The following is a 17267-nucleotide window of genomic DNA, read 5'->3' as shown; positions in this document are numbered from 1 at the left end:
ATTTTGTTGTTGCAATAAATTTAGCAACCGCTTTGAAGCGGTCGCGAACCAAAAACCCTTCACGACCCATATACTTTAAGAACCCCTGGGATACAGCCTCGAAATAGCTTGTAGTGTGTGCTAGTTGGTCACTATTAGGAAATTAAAACTTATCGGATCAATAGCAGTAATATCAATCGAGCAGCAAAGCAACGGTAGTATGCCTCCTGATGGAGATGACGTCGGAGCAGCGGCAGATTCCACATTCAGGCAAACCGTGGCAGACATATATTAAAACGTGTACTTCTAGCGAACATAATTTTACAATATATAGAGATGGTTAAAAATCGCCGAACCTACTCTTTTGTACGTAATAACCATTTTCAAGAGAACCGTTACTGACGTATGCTGATACTCTTTGCTGGGATATGTCCTGTGCTGTCCCAGATATCAACGAAAAATATCAGGCATTGGGCCTGGAGCATGTCTGGCCATTGGCCATACTGAGTGTGCAGATATCGAGATACAGAGCCTGTCTTATTCTTGTCACACTGATGTGCATGTGCATTCTACCAACTTCTATATTCATTTGGAGCTCAACTTTACCCTGATGCCGGAACATGATTACACAGTTCAAATGTTAAATAGGTCCGAAGAGATGAACAGATCCGCTACTCCATAAACAATTATATACATTCAAAATGCGACATTAAACCTAAATATGGGGAAAAGTGAAGACACATAGGATAGTTGCGACTTATCATTCACATCATAGTATATATTAGCACGTAGTGTTATAGTATCAATGGTAGGAGGAAAATTTTCATTAGATAATTTACCAGGAACAGCCGATCTCTGTATTGAGATTGCTGATTACAAGATATTAGCCACTAGCAAGCCATTGATGTGACACTCGACGCACGATTCGATTGATGACAAGAAATATTGTGTTGGCGGAAAACGGCTTCACAAGAAGATTTGCAAGTTATCCTTCTTTTTGAGTTCATATTTGGTTTGTACTTGTCTCTGTCGTTGAAACAGGCTTTAATTGAACATACACGCAGCTATCGTCCCTGCACGTGTCTATGAAGAATAAGGATTGAGGGCAATGTCAATCACTGTACAATATGTTGTCAAAATCGAATTACTAATGCGCGTTTACCAATCTCGTTTCCGGATGCATGCGCTTCATCGATGTCTTTTCCACCACCGCTCGCTATTTTCGGCATGGATATATCAAGTTCCATCCACAATCTTCTCACAATAGGTACTGCTCCATCCCACTTTATTACATTATGCCTCTGTATCGCATGAAGAACGAATAAAAAGACACGAGCATTAGCAGTTTTAGGTAAAAATCCTCACCTTTATGGCCTTTCTCAAAGCTGTTTGTAGATCCCGCGGCAGATCTCGAATCACAGACATAGTCTCAGGCAATATGATGAAGATCATACGCACGCGCACATTGTGAATTTCAGTTCTCCAAGCCTTTGAACACCAAAACGGACTGTTTTTGTGCGTATTATATGTCCCTGTTCAAGTGTTCAGTTCATACATCGAGTAGGCAAACGAGAGCAACAGTAGCCTATATAATGGATTGAAGGGAAGAGAGTGGCGCAACACAAACCTAAGGTGTGAATTTATCCATTGCCGTTTATGTATAACTATTTTCTAAGTCAGGGGTGTCAAACATACTGCCCGCCAGACGGTTTTATCCGGCAAGCAATTTTCAGTAGATTGAGAAATGCGTGTATTATCGAGCATATTTCTAACATAAAATGTTGGGATTTTTAGCAAGAAATACTTCCATTAAATAATCCCCCACGACAGTAAATGCAGAATATGCTCATAGCCCATAACCATATCCGACATGTGATTTCACTTTAGTCACCATTCGGAACAAGTCGCTCACGTTGACACCCGATTTCGAGAAGGGAAAAAGTTGATACAGAGTTCACCTGATGCCACACGACTAAAACAAAGGGTGCATAGAAATATGACAACTCATATCATCGCGAGAGCCTCTGTTTTAGCCGTTTATAACTGTATCCAACCGCCCAGTCATCGTATTATTGTCATAATAGAATAGAATCCCTATGATCCGTAATATAATGTAATATAGGCCTACTATTATTTGCATAGACTTGATCATAAAGTATTCTATTGACAATCAAGGGTAGGAGTTTTGAGATGATATTTTGGAATCATTTAACTAGTGCGGCCGCGATTCAAGTTGAGTTTGACACTCCTGGCTCTAAGCTGATTTCTGGCGACATTGAAAACCGATTCTTACCGAATATTCACTGCATCAAAGTATACGGTAGGGTCCTAATATATTATCAGTTTGCGAAGAGACACTAGCATACCGTACAACAGCCATCAGCACAGGGTATATATGAATTATAATGATATTTGCATATCGAGTGCCGTTCAGATGATAGGACTAGTTTTAAATTCTCACCTGATAGACCTCGTGTACTCCCCAACAATCTTTCACATATTCAGGAGTTAATATTATGATTACGCGATGACAGTCTTTCAGTGTACATGTCAAGCTCTCCGATATACCTGAAGACATCGCAAACGTGATAGATCTGTAACCTGAAGATACAGCTTGCGCACAACGCAATCCCTAATAAAATATGTAACACCTATTCGGTTTGTCATAGCATGACTACAGGGTTTTAAACCAACAGCACGGGATTTAGAGCAGTAGTTCCCAAATTTCCTTGGGTTGTAGGACAATAGAAAAATGGCACACTTGCGAGAAAGTTTTTTTTCTGAAAAAAAAAAACGTATTGGTGCGATGGCTATATGCTTATTTATGCGAACATGCGACTGGACAGCGACTGAAACGAGGCTGCATTGTTGCATTGCTTTCGCACCCACGGTAGAGGATTTGAAAGGAGACAGCCATATTACATTACACCTACCTTTTTGTATAAACAGCGTTTTAAAAATGAGGCGTTTCATAAACCAACGAGCTGTTCTTCCGCAGAATCATTGCTCGTTCCACTGCTTCCAAATGGATTAACTACCTATCTAAAGTTGTGAACAACAAGTCCCGAGAAGTAATATTGCATTGAAAGTTGAAGTCCAGGTGATGTACTCATGTTTTGTCAGGTAATTTGTTGTTTATGAGTTGATTCATTAGGAGCGTGAAACGAATTAAAGACTTTCTTCGACACATAATTGCCTAATTATGACTTTTGCAAATATCCAAATCACCTTCCATACCGTGATTGGTTCCATTGAAATGGTCACGCATGCTCATTTATCACCTATGAAGCAGTTAGAGCGCTTTCAAGTCTCATATTCCAGCCTGCATGCCCCATTTAAGAAAATTATTACGTTTTTTTTCAAAAATAACGAAAAGATTTGCCGCGCACCTGAGAATCTGTGGCGGCACACTAATGTGCCGAGGCACACAGCTTGGGAATCAATGGTTTAGACCAGTGATTCCCAGCCACGGCTCTCAGTGCCACATGCGGCTCCAAGGTAGCCTTCTTGCGGCTTTGATTGACCTCTAAATATGACCCATAATATAATAGACGGCAGTTGCTGTTTGTTTCTGTTTGAATAGTTATAGTCAATAAGCTGGATGGTGAGATCCAGAGATGGGCTATCTACCTTTAAATTTTCGCTATAAGTAGCCTACTGGCATGTTTTCATGCGGCTCCATGCGTACTCTGAAGTTTGCAATGCGGCTGCGACATTTAAAAAAGTTGGGAACTATACTGGTTTAGACTTTTGATTCGTCAGCAGATTTCATGCTTAAAATTTTGTTTTGGACGATATCGTGTGATTTCCAATACGAACTTTTCATTTGTTGAAGTTCGTGTCAATATGCCAAAAAAGCTACAGCAAAACCAGCATCTCTTCACGAGTTCACACCACTCTCGGTCTTCTTCAAGTTAGATATATGTATCATTCCAGATCAGTATCCATGCGATGGTCACATCACGATGAAACTGGTGTATCTATACAGATGGTCAATCGCTGGGACCGCTCGGTTAAACTATACAATATACATGTGTGGTAGTGCGGAATGCGTCGGTGACGCTTGCATGTTGAACACTTCGCCCACTCACAAGCATTATGGCAACAAATAGTTCTGCTTACATTGGTCATTGACCGTATTTTTGCAAGTGTCGAAAACCGCAAATCCCATTTCTCGCAAGTGTCCGTGGAGCTGACCGATGAAGTCTTCCATAACAGACGAGTCCGTTGATTTCATATACTTGTCATAGTAGTATGCTAAGTAAGCTCCATACCTCTTCTTCTCTGTATGCAAAACACTCATTAATAAGATTAGATAACCTTCAAACTATGCACTTTAAAATCCATCGCGGACCATAAATATTTGAAGAGCTTCTTGGAGGTACAGAACTTCAATATACAATTGAATAGTATATTCATATTGAAATGAACCCGAATATTTTCGGCTGACACTCGTCAGGGGTAATCGTCAGCAACTAGTAGAGAATTGGAAAGAACATTGTATATCAACAATCGTATCACAAAATATGACGTCAGCAACTAGTAGAGAATTGGAAAGAACATTGCATATCAACAATCGTACAATGTTCTTTCCAATTCTCTACTAGTTGCTGACGTCATATTTTGTGATACGATTGTTGATATAAAATGTTCTTTCCAATTCTCTACTAGTTGCTGACGATTACCCCTGACGAGTGTCAGCCGAAAATATTCGGGTTCATTTCAATATGAATATACTATTCAGCCATAAATGTTATGCAGTATTTTTTCGACTTCATTGGAATCTGTGACAATGTTGTGCGCTGGTCAAGGCTTCACAGAAATGTCATATCCGCTAGGGAGCGTAGCTTCGTATTACATGTTTCGGGATGCTGTGCATGTGATACGAATAATTGAGGTTTCGAGGCTTCCTCGTTCGGAAAAGCACGGAAAATATAATTCTCGTTGATGATATAACTCTTAGTGGAGAGGTACGTATAATTGTAGTACTATAAAAAAAATATTCTCTAAGTACTAGATTCAAATCATTAGAATTAATACTAGATTCAGACTCCAGTACACGAATCATAATGCCTAGCTAGCCCGTTTGACGATACGCACCGCCCGAGATAGGTTTGCAGTATTTGTGGAACATCCATCTGATCTCGATTCCGAGGCATTTCCACAGTAGAAGAAAGAAAAGAGCAGCACCGGCGGACGCCAGAAAAATGATAACGAGGATTTGCTGTGTTCGAAGAGGCCGTTGCTCGCTGTCCCTTCTCAATTCGAACGCATCTGTTACAGTTTCTTGCGTATCCAGTTTCCGAAGAGTGAATCTGTACTCCCCGAAATCCAGGGCTAGCACATTCCTGGATGAAATCAACAGACAAATGTCAAAATGCTAAAGCCTCAAAAATAATGGAGTTCGAAAACTTCAGGGAAGAAGGACGCTTTACGAAGAAATCCGCCTGCATGAGAAACTTATGACAACGAGTCAATGGAAACCAATAAGTAAAATTTAACACGTCAAAGTAAGATATCATCGTCGTGCAGTCCAAAGCAGCTGGTTGGCAGGGTTAAGAGAATTCATCCAAACGCCTTACTTGACGACATTGGAAGACGAGAAGGCGTTTGCTATGGTGTAATCATTACATTATTTATTCACATTAAAACTGCTAAATACTCATAATCCGTGGTGCAACCTACCCCCAAAGCAAAATGACGAGATTGAAGTAAATTTTTGAGATTTCAGTATTACAGTCAAACGGTTATTCCTACGAAATACGCATGAAGAGGTCAGATTACAGAATTGCGGTTGATGAAGAATTGGCAAGAGTTGCAGAGGTGAAGATGATTGAAAATGAAGAATAGAAATTACGGAAATTACGCTGTGATTAACGCGTACGCGAGTAATTTGAGTCCATTGGTGCACTATTATTATTATATAAGAGTTTGTGGTGCATGTTGCCGTTTCCGGCCTTGTGCGCCACGGACAAAATATGTTATCTGGGATCGGATTTTCAAGCTATGAGACATAGGCTTATAATAAATTTCAAACTATATGTAAATGTTATATGTAATAAACTCGGTGACCTGATCAAATAAATGACGCAGAGTGATGTGGAGAAGGTTCCCTTTCTTGTATGAAGTATCATATACAATTATACATGTCACTGCGTGAATATTGCCAGCAGTTTCAGCCTATCATTGAGTGATCGTTTTTTAAACACTTCCCAGTCGTGCCAGTATTTTCATCCAATCAACGGCACGCAATTCACGTTATACAATACACAAGACATAATGAAGTAACGGCTGCTAAACTCACCTTATCTTGTACACAAACGCAAATTTCGTTCTGAGTGCGCTCAGCTGTTCATCGGTAGGTACAGTATAGAAGCAAGTGCTCGGCGAGACTTCATGCATCAGTTTCTTACTGCGAAAGATGACGCAATAGTTGATAAAAACATTCAAGGCCGATCATTTCACATCTCACAATTCACATGACCCTCTCGAATTGGTACCATTGTTAATCTGGCTATCTGAACAAATATATTGTCCCAAAACGGAGTCATTCCACTGCAATGAAGTATAGCTGAATAAGCATGCGTCGTGTAGCCTGCGATCACAGTAAGAAAAGTCACCTTGTTCAAACTCCATGCAAGCATCCAAATGCCGATATCCGAAACACCAACGCCAATCTCAACATTGCACTTAATTGTAACGCTACCGCCTGGATTCGCGTTAGCGTTGTTGCATTTGACCGATAATTTTTCGAGCGTGGGTGCTATACCAAAAAGATTTACAGGATCTACATGTAGCGAGATAATAAGGTGTTCATTGCCAACGAGGTAATATACAACCGTCGGTAGGCGGTATACTACCGAGCACTTTGCAAGGGAGACTAGGTTGACTCGCGATCCGGTATGCAAGCACTATAAATTGTGTTCGATCATTGCCAGATGAAATTCGTAACGTGTCTGTAGTCTGTACTAATATCGAAGTCACCACCATATTACCGGAATGTCGGATTTGAACCATGCGCCTGACCTTGCACGCCATTGAATAGCAAAACTTAGTAGGCTTTTTAGGCAAACGAACAGATGCGTCTATTGTTGGTTTGATAATTCATTCTTGGGTAATTTCGCATTTTTGCGAATGTAATAGTCACATAAAGCAATATTTTCCTGCGTGTCCACATAGGTTTGTAAATTCTATTCTCTTGACAGAGGGATACGAACAAGCCTAGTGCTCAGATAAACGTGAATACAACACGTTCCGTAATACATTGCAATTGTATTATATATCCTTTGGTTTTCAATGTAACTCAACTTTTAGATTCATAAGAACTCCAAGAATTTGGTATTGCACTTATAATTAGTCTATTACTGCAACGACTCACGTTTTATGCAAACGTTGTAGTGAGCTATAAATCTTGTCATACCATTGTATTCGATGGCACAAGTCAACGTGCCTGTGTGGTCCATGTATTTCATTTTGTTGATGCTCTGGAATTCGATAACAACATGAGCTGAATAAAGGTTTTCCAAGTAGTTATTGTGGGCACTCATGTAATTAGGGTTGTACAAAAATAAATTTTTTATCTTCATATGTGGGCAGCTATTTACTAACATTTTATGTTGTCTAACAGAAAGTTGGACATCAAATTTGGCTCAATTCTAGCGAGTAGATGTAAACTATTAGAGTTGAAATATTTTGAATTTATTATAAAACAATTTATGATTTTTTTCTTCAAATTGAACTACAGTTAACCTGTGAAATTGTTAATACTATTATGCAAGATTTTCAACTCCAATAACGCCGCTTATACAGTTGAACTGAACCAAATTTGCTGTGTATCGTTTTATTAGACAGCTTGACCATCCCACGGGGTGAACAATGAAATTTAAAAAAAAACGTCAAACTTAACAATTTCAGCTGATAAATTGGAGAAAAAGTTATTTTTGAATAACCCTAATGTAAATTGTACAATAAAATGTACATATATAATTTGGTAAATATCTACTCAATTGCACATAACATAAAACATTTTCCTGCAAAATTTACTTCAAGTGGAAGCAAAAAAAACAAAGGTGCGATTCAAGTAATTAGTGGTGAGACGCGGACTTTAGTTTAGCCAGTCGACGGGGCCAGTTTTCAGAATTGCAAGACGTTGCTTCACGACCAACGCAGAATAATTAATGACGATAAAAAATAGGTTCAATTTTGAAAATTATAGTTGTTACCATCACAGAAGTCAGCGCCCAGTAGGCATGGCAATTTCACTCATGAAATTGATGAATATATAACTATCTACTTCACGAACTCTCAAACTTAACAGTAAGCAGCTTGTCTTCAAAACAGTTTGAAGTATACGTGGAAGTAATATCAAATTTAACCACTTGACTAAAAAGCGGATGTAGATAAACCGCACTGGAGCGCTTCGAAAAAGTAGTTACTGACCATCTCTCAAAATTAACAAGGATAAACCACATTTTTATTTTCAGCTTACCAGTTTTGTGTCACCCGATGAAGTCGATTTGTCAGACAATGTCCTCCTGCAATTGTGTATCCAACGGACTTTAACACCATAACTGTCGTATTGATCCGTTGGTATCAAGTGCTGCGGCCTCGTTAAATCGTCTTCAGGCACTGCATATGAATATATACGTGAATAACAATGACGGTATACATTCATAGAAGCATAGAAGAAGTCAAGCCAAGTATTGATTATGTTCATATAAACCCCATTAGCATATGGCCGAGGGGGCCATATTTTATAAGGTGTGTTATTCCCAACCAATGTAGGCTTGTATAAATAGGTGAGAATATAGAGTGAATCCGCTGTATAAGTGCATTTAGAGTTACCGTCAGCGAATCGGTTGGCGTTACCGGTTACTCTCAGTGACTTCTCGTAACAGAACCGGCTGAAAAAGAGACTTTCTTGATAGAACCGGCTGACAAAAAAAATTTGAATCCCACCACTGATTATCGGGTATCCTTCGCCTGGGACGGTAACCCGGTGGGCATATTTTCTATTTTACGGCACAGCGATGCCGTATACAATGATTTCCTGCCAACTATTGCTTCAACTGTATCGAGCATATGACGTGCTACAGTCATGCCCGAATGAAGGGCGATGCATTTAGCATGTGCATGCTCTCAGAAGAGCTGTCATCGAATTTACAGATGAAAACATTCCTAATCTAAGAAAAGGCGTGACGTCGATTTTCTAGAAACAATAAAATGAAGATTTCGACATGATTCAAAAAGTTGATTGCAGCTAGGTAAAATCATAGCAATTTTATTTGCCGACAGCAACCTAACCTTTCCAAGTTTATAATTGTAGCAGTCTACATACATTGATTGGAGCGAAATGCTGTATGCATAAATGATGATTGCTTTGAAAATGCGACAGGATTACATAGATGTTTTGAAAATAGTCAGTACAGTTTAATCACAATGATTCAATGAATACCTTGTCAAGCAGGATGCAACACTGTTCAGCGTTTTAGCGATAAATGGTGAAGATTTGACGAATATACAGTATATAATAGGTGGGACAATTAGATTCCAGAACAAATTGATTTTCCAATGTAAATACCAGCGATTATCGTTCTCTGGTCAGTGCTCTTCAACCTTTTTCGTCGTAGTACACCCTTTTAACATTTTCTCAAAACTCGTACACCCCTGACCGTATAATACACCGATAACGCTAGAATTACACGCTAGACACTAGAATTATGTCTGTAGTCGCGCGGAGCGCGAAAATTTTGCCCCTTGTATGGATTTCATCGAAATTGTTGGTAGTTTCACATATTATTGTCAAAAATTTAGTCATTCTCAGCTCACGTGATCAGATTATAGCCCGTAGAGCTGGTGAAGGGTTTCTTCGAAAATATTGGGTACAAAATTAATGATGATGCATCTCCCGGTTCTTATTAATCACATAGTTGCATGTTGTTATTTCTTGGCCTCCCACCAGGATTGTTTGTATTGTTATTAATAATATTTTCATTACACATCAATGACAGTGGCGATAATCGCCCGTTCAGTATTTGTGCGCCACGACAGTGCTTTTCTTAAAGTTTAGTGTCTTTGCTTTGGGTAATGAGGACGACTTTCGCTTGCACGCGCACTTCCATTCTTCATTCTTTCTCGCTAACGTGCGTCACTTTCAGGACTCTGCTGCTGACTTTAGAGCTCGGCTTACTCTTCTACTAGGCTTTTCAAGACGCTACGTTAACAGGGGGTTGGCGACGAGGAGCCTAGATAAACCTCCGACGCATAGAAACATGGCAGAGCCGAGACTCGAACCAGCAACAATTGGTTGCATCATGACGGCCGCCAACACACGCTTATTTAAATAAATATGTGTAGAAGGTCGCAAAATTGCGGCTGAATGAGGCCGAACGTCCGCAGGTTGACCACCCCTGGCCTAGCCGAAATAAGGATGAACATTTGAGCAAGGCTGCAACGTATAGGAAATGCTAAATACGAATCAGGGCTCGAGGTTACTGGACCACCATCTAACGCAGTGGTTCGAAAACTCGACCCCCTGGCTGCGCAAGCATGTACTCTGCGGCCTGCGCTATTCATAAGCTGGCCGCAGGAAGCACCAATTCAAAATGTCCGAGCTGTAGCAGTGGTTCCCTCGAGAATCATCAGACAGATATCGCAAACTGAACACATGCTAACTCCACCCTCATCCGCGTCAGCGGTGTCTTACAAAAGCCTAGAGGTGGGCCGTGCTATAAGTCGGCAGTTACGGAAAATAAGAATATCGGCCTGGTGTAAATGACCATAGTAGTCGACAAACACCATGAATACCCAAAAAAAAACTCCACCCTACTCTACTCGAAAAGCAAGTTGTAAGTCCATTACCAAAGGTTAAATGATTAGAAACATTTGCTTATGACATCACATTGTACGATATTACACATCCAGTCAATCTGTTTTGAAGCATAAACTGGCGTATTTATTGTGATAGCTATATTCATCGTATCATCGATTCATCATAATGTGGATCTGGTACACCCCTGTAGACACAATCCGAGTGGTACACCCATTACAAATTATGGTACACCGTGGGTGTACGAAACACCCGGTTGAAGAGCACTGCCATATTGCTCATTAACCAGTGCGTCAACCTGTACTGACGCATAAACCTGCCTTTGTGATAGCTAGCCATCGGCTCATTGTAAGTCAGATCTGGTACACCCCTGTACATGTACACCCCATCCGAGTGGTACACCCTTTGAAAAATCTGGTACACCCTAGGGTGTACGAAAACCCCGGTTGAAGAGCACTGCCCTAGGGTGTACGAAAACCCCGGTTGAAGAGCACTGCTCTAAGTGATACGTTATTGATGTAGGCCTGATAGGAAACGCCATGCGTTACACGTGGACGTGATAAACCATGCTACTGGCAGCGTGCGACATTTAAACTGTCTTCGCGACGTTATGATTTCATCACGGGGTCCGATATGGTGTCGACACAGCCAAATCTCACGCCTCAGTGAAGTTGTATCACGTCACAATTTCCATTTGGCTACAGGCAATTTGACGGTCATTTTTGACCGGCTTGCCGAGCATTAAATTTGGTAAAACGGGTATCAATCGAAAGCTGACTCTCCACTGATTACGAAAATATAAATTTTATTCCGCTCGTGGCCCTGGAACTCCCACAATCAGCCTCGAATTTTTCATTGTTATGGAGATTGGCATTGAGACGCAACAATGCTGTCTGGCGAAACGAGAGAGTAGCTCAAGAGAAAAAGAGCCGGACACCATTGTTGCGTCACAATGCCAATCTCCATAACGATGAAAAATTCGAGGCTGATTGTGGGAGTTCCAGGGCCACGAGCGGAATAAAATTTATATTTTCGTAATCAGTGGAGAGTCAGCTTTCGATTGATACCCGTTTTACCAAATTTAATGCTCGGCAAGCCGGTCAAAAATGACCGTCAAATTGCCTGTAGACAAATGGAAACTGTGACGTGATACAATTTCACTGAGGCGTGAGATTTGCTGGTGTCGACACCATATAGGACACTATGATTTCATGATGTCTCTGACCTGCACAATGAAAATTTGACAGTTGATCAAGATCAACGCTTATGTTGTATTGTGCTATCCGATCCCGATTTTCCTCGCAAGATTCCTCAATCAACGGCAGCTTTTGCAAGGTGACATGATTCATAACGCACGTTTCGTTACGCTGCAACATATCACTTTAAGACTATGGCATCAAACAGTGTATCTACAGCATCTACGCACCTTAATTACAATCTCGAATCGTGACGGTGTGGATTCGGTTACGTTTTGAACCAGATATTCAAACGGCTTGCTGTTACCGTCAAAATCGTACAAAGAGATATTCTGCGTAGCGTTCAACAGAAATCGGTCGTTTTCAAGATCCTTAATGTAGCATTCCAATTGCTGGAACAGGTCGGTATTGTGTTACTGATTTCCAGTGAAATAAACTGCGATCAATGTGCTAGAAAATAATAACTGAAGTCGCTTCCACGGTGAGTTGAAATATTGACGCGGCGGCAAGGCCTCGGTTGAAAACTACTGAATCATTTCAAACTCCCGCCCCGATTGTATTAGTTGCAGTCAATGAATTTGTCACACTCAATTTCGCCTTATGCATAGAAATGAAGGTTACCTCTTCATATAGCCACACAGACGCTGAATATCAAATGATATTAGGGAATAATTAACGAATTTTACTTCACACCGCGCCATAGTCCACGCTTTGGGCTCCGAAAATACTATTTCCTATTTACCAGAGGTGGTCAAAGTAATCGAGAAAGCTACTCATGTAGAAGTAGTGACGCAAAAATTTACGCAAATACAAGTAGAAGTAGTACCTTTGAAAGCAACCTAAAACTATTTGAAGTAGAAGTAGAATTGACTGACTTTAAATCAACTCAAATAAGTAAGTAGTTGTGAAAACGGTCGTAATTCATTCGCATGGACTGTCACAAGCTGCAAATTAATCTATGCGGAAGGCGTAGAGAGCTTGATTCATGTTGATGCATCCCAGAAGGTATAAATTTTTGACAGCATAAGCATTTGGCCGTATCATGGGATGTAAATGATAGTATTGACATGGAAATGCGACGCTAATCCTTTGTTTACTTTCAGATAATATCATAGCATGACACACTCCCCCAAATTATAAGGCCGTTAGTTTAGCCAAAGAGCAATGCGCAGAAGTTGTATTGGATACGGTGTTAACACTTTGCACGATTAGTACACGTTAATAAAAAAATATGGTGGATCGTAAAATGCCATATGGTGTAAAAATGGCATATGGTATATTTCATGTTTTTGTCAAGAAAGCTTCAACGGTGGTCTGCTAAAACCGATCTATCTCTAAAAGAAAGTCAGAGTCCACTTTTCCAAGCTACTGAGGCTCCATACTTCCTAAATCCATACGATATTCAGAATCTGAGGCTTGGCCAACGAAATGATAAGATGACACAGTAATCAAACCATGCGTGAAATACACCCTACCGATACTTCATAGTACTCGGCGTAGTCATAGGAATCACTGCCAACGTATTCATAAAAATCTTCCACATCATCAAGACATTTGAGTGTTATCGGCCATCCGTAAAACCCTTTAACGACTGTCGATTTGTTATCACGTGTAGAACAATCTGCAATTTTCGATCAGCATAAAAAACTACTGCTATACTGCATAATTCAAAGGCAAATTAGATGGGTTCGGGTTCCATTCAGGTTTGAGTGGAATAAATATTTCGATCACTAATTATACTTTCAACTTCTTCTATACTTAAATTAGGGTGACCATATATTGATATCCGAAAAGGACGACACTTTTCATATAGGCCGCAAAAGTCACGGACGCGAAAATGGGTGAATTTAATATTTATATAGGTAATTTCATCAGGTTGACTCCAAAAATGAATATTTTTCAACTCGACGCCCAAAATACCCGCCATATACGTCGGTTTGACCGACATTTCCCGAAACTCGTTGTCTTTTAGGGCATTTTAGGCAGTTGTCGGTAAGTCATATACCCGTAAAAATGTAGCATAAAAATGTATTGTTTTTGATGTGTCAGGCTTGGGTTGTGAGATGTCACTGTAACTCAGATTTTGGTCACGGTCTGAAAAATTCAATTACCACTGATCTAATGCATTTTATTGCGTATATTCCCTTACCTGTAAACGCCAGAGCCATTGCAATCAGCGCGTGTGGTAATAATACTATAAGCATTTTTGCATGTTCTTTAAACGAAATAATATACGTCTATGAATCTAAGACAAAACCGTTACGGATTTACTGAACACTGCTATTAATAACGACATTAAACAAGTACTATATCTGGTTCGGAAATAGGAAATCTTTTCATACTGCGACGGCGTCACACGCACATCCCGATGAGTGATTTCACCCCTACCATGCAAATTTGCGCTTACGAATATGATAGTTTAAGTATCGACATCCGTACTTCAAATTTGATACTATCATGTAAGTATTATATAATCAATATATACTATTGATATGCTCTATGTCCGCCAGAATAACGCATTTAGTGAAGTAGACCCGGAAATGGGCAGGCATAGCTTCGTACCGGGTTATATTCTCCATATTTAACACCTATTATACTTATCGAATGCGCCAATAACCCCATGAAGTATTTTCTTTGCCTTCGCCATGTTATGGCAGAATTGCTCAGGCTGCTATCGTGGATATCACTCGAGAGGGGAGTATAGTTGCAATTATCACATAGCAAATACGGGATACTGATACTGAAGAACTATATACGTGGATTTTGCGTCCTGTTCCGGAAAAGCACGGCAATGCCTTTGTAACTGAGGGTCGATTTTCCGGGTCACTTGAATAATTTTTCAGCTTCAAAATACCAAGGTGTCAGGAGTCACTGCCTCAAGTCCCTCTCTTAACTGATTTATGTAGAATTCCGACAATGCTTTACCTCACTTGAAACGTGCTGGAATTGATGTGTGGAATAAATTGCCCTCGCGACTGAAAGTATGAGTTTTCCGTCATTTAAATACTAATCGAATGTATCTGTTATTGCATCAAGTCATCATCTGTGTTCTTTGCGGCTGTTTTTCTTTTTCCGTTTCTTACAAACCACCGTGAATAGTAAGCAAGAGTGTAGCCTATGTATAATTATGTCGTATATAGCCTACTTATTTATAATCTCCATTGTCACGGCTTGACACGAAGATCTTAAGGATCATATCGCCGGCACCCGTCCATACCGTTATAGAGTCAGTTATACATCAATATTATTATTTCGTGTTTTTTGTTTTGTGCATTTTTGCGTACTTATTCTGTTATCCCGGTTGACGAAGATAAAAAATCTCTCTCTCTCTCACCGATCACAAATCTACGCGTAAATAGTTAAAGCAAAAATATCGGGGCGCAGTATGACGATACCTGAGGAAGAGGCTCGTAACCAGGTGTTCGTGGACCCCTTTTGTGTACGAAGTACCATATTAAGTGGTACAAGATTCATTGTAAAATTATGCCTGTACGCTATCCAGAGCCTAAAATTATTTTGCAAACAAACAATGGCGGAATATTTTATGGGTCAATTTATTCAACTTGGAAATTTTCTCCGCGCTTAGTGTGATTTCATGTCTACGGTCTTTGTGGTTTTAATATACGTACCGCCAGAGGTTGAAAATGGACAGGGGCTACGAAAAGTTGCATTCAAAGCTCAAGTGGTTCGAGAGCAAAAATGGTCGAGAAACACTCCCTGAAGTATCATGCTGTACACTTGAGTTTCACCATGGAACAATGATTGGACACCACTGATGTAGAGTATAAATCCTATTTAAATTTAGGCAGAAATAGGAACGGAACACTTCATGAAATTTTACTGTCACTATTGGTGATGTAAAATACATGATATTCCAGTTCCACCCTAATAGGATTTTTCTACGCTTCTCGCCGCAACCGTAATAGCTCAACAAATCCATGAACATATATATATATATACCAATATAACATATACATCCAATAATTGCATATGGTAAGAGGGTCTTAATCAAATCATTAGTTCCCGGGTTTGGCTATGGCTCTACCTGTACCAGAAATAGCCATTTGACGACATCGAACCTCACTGTCGCAATTTAAAAATATCTATTTCTGATCCAAGTCGTCACAGCGGGTACACCTTTACCAAGTCACTGGCGAGCGATTTTTCAACCATCAATATTTTATGTGTTATTCGCCGTAACCTTTAGACGCCAGACCATTTGCAAAACCATCGCATCACGTTTATTCAAAATTGAATTACTACATCAGAGCAACTTTGCGGCGAGGGGCACTTTCCCGGCTAATGTTACCTCCCCTTCAAAAAATAAATAAATAAAAGTATAAAATATAAATAAAAGTATTGCAGCAGCAATTTTCTTCAAAAGCCACCGTATTCTGACTTCAGCCACAGGATTTTTACGAAATGTACTAATGCACTTTAGCTGCAACTCAATATCTATATCTGACGTATTTTATTTCCGCAAACATGTCGAAGTCACCCTGATTAATCTTACTAGGCTCCACCTTTTTGTCTTTCCACAAAGCTCAACAAAACCTCTTTAAACAGCAATATGTTTGTATTGATAAGCTATTGTCAATATGACAATTAAAATGTGTTTGCACAGTGGAATATATTATATCAGACGCCCATTCCGTTGATTTGAGTCTTGGTGTTTTATAGGCTTACCATACGTCCACTTTTAAGAGGATTTGTCCTCTTTTTTGACTTATTTGAAAGTGTCCTCGGAGGACGCCCTTTTGTCCTCTTTTTTGAGATTTTGTCCTCTTTTTTGAAAATTTAGGTCAGATTTAGAGCAAATTGCGAGTGATATGCCGTAAATAAGCTCCGGCGGGTATTTCGGAGTGAAAAACAGTGATTTCAGCTCTGGGCGGGAAGATGACCTTTTTTTTTTTTTTTTATAGTCATCCACCTGGCAATGTGGAGAGAAAAGCGGTATTTTGAGCTCTGAGCGGAGAAGATGACCTTTTTTTTTCTAGTCAACCGCTCGCAAAGTGGGAAAAATTCACCGGTTTTTGAGAATTCTACTCCGGTTTTGCAAGTTGCAAATTTCTGAAAAAGTGTCCTCTTTTTAGATTTCCAAAATATGGTAAGCCTAGTGTTTTAGCAATCATGAAGCGAAACTACATCGTCATTTTACTAATTTAAATAAAAAAGAAAAAAATGTTATCAACCATTTTGCAAATTTTTAGGTTTCTGGGACTTCCTGACAATTCTTCGGGGACCCCGGTTGACAGCCACTTATT

At 39.8% G+C, this 17267-nt stretch overlaps 1 protein-coding gene across 1 annotated transcript; it reads right to left on the bottom strand.

The window, feature by feature from the left end:
* Positions 1 to 536: 536 nt before the first annotated feature.
* On the bottom strand, positions 537 to 14975 carry LOC145441492 (uncharacterized). The gene is made up of 15 exons (XM_080319371.1): positions 14153 to 14975; positions 13479 to 13624; positions 12234 to 12395; positions 12033 to 12174; positions 8468 to 8607; positions 7358 to 7463; positions 6600 to 6742; positions 6452 to 6534; positions 6284 to 6391; positions 5080 to 5327; positions 4102 to 4263; positions 2441 to 2547; positions 1345 to 1467; positions 1142 to 1280; positions 537 to 1062 (listed from the first exon to the last, which is right to left on the bottom strand). Exons 1-15 carry the CDS (start codon positions 14205 to 14207, stop codon positions 983 to 985), a joined length of 1944 nt encoding a protein of 647 aa, XP_080175497.1. The 5' UTR covers positions 14208 to 14975; the 3' UTR covers positions 537 to 982.
* Between the last annotated feature and the right edge of the window lie 2292 nt (positions 14976 to 17267).

The sequence above is a fragment of the Botryllus schlosseri genome, chromosome 6, assembly GCF_051294905.1.
Source record: "Botryllus schlosseri isolate E-star chromosome 6, Bs_hap1, whole genome shotgun sequence".
In the NCBI taxonomy this organism is placed as follows: domain Eukaryota; kingdom Metazoa; phylum Chordata; class Ascidiacea; order Stolidobranchia; family Styelidae; genus Botryllus; species Botryllus schlosseri.
Note: the sequence above shows the minus strand (reverse complement) of the source record. Positions and strands in the feature narration are given on the sequence as shown.

Excerpts from the sequence above, each read along its gene's own strand:
- LOC145441492 (XM_080319371.1), bottom strand. The coding sequence starts at position 14,207 with ATGCTTATAGTATTATTACCACACGCGCTGATTGCAATGGCTCTGGCG. Across the intron at positions 8,608-12,032 it reads GTCAAATTTTCATTGTGCAG|TGCCTGAAGACGATTTAACG; the intron begins GTCAGAGACATC and ends ATTCATATGCAG. Across the intron at positions 6,743-7,357 it reads CTACAACGTTTGCATAAAAC|CACCCACGCTCGAAAAATTA; the intron begins GTGAGTCGTTGC and ends TTTTTGGTATAG.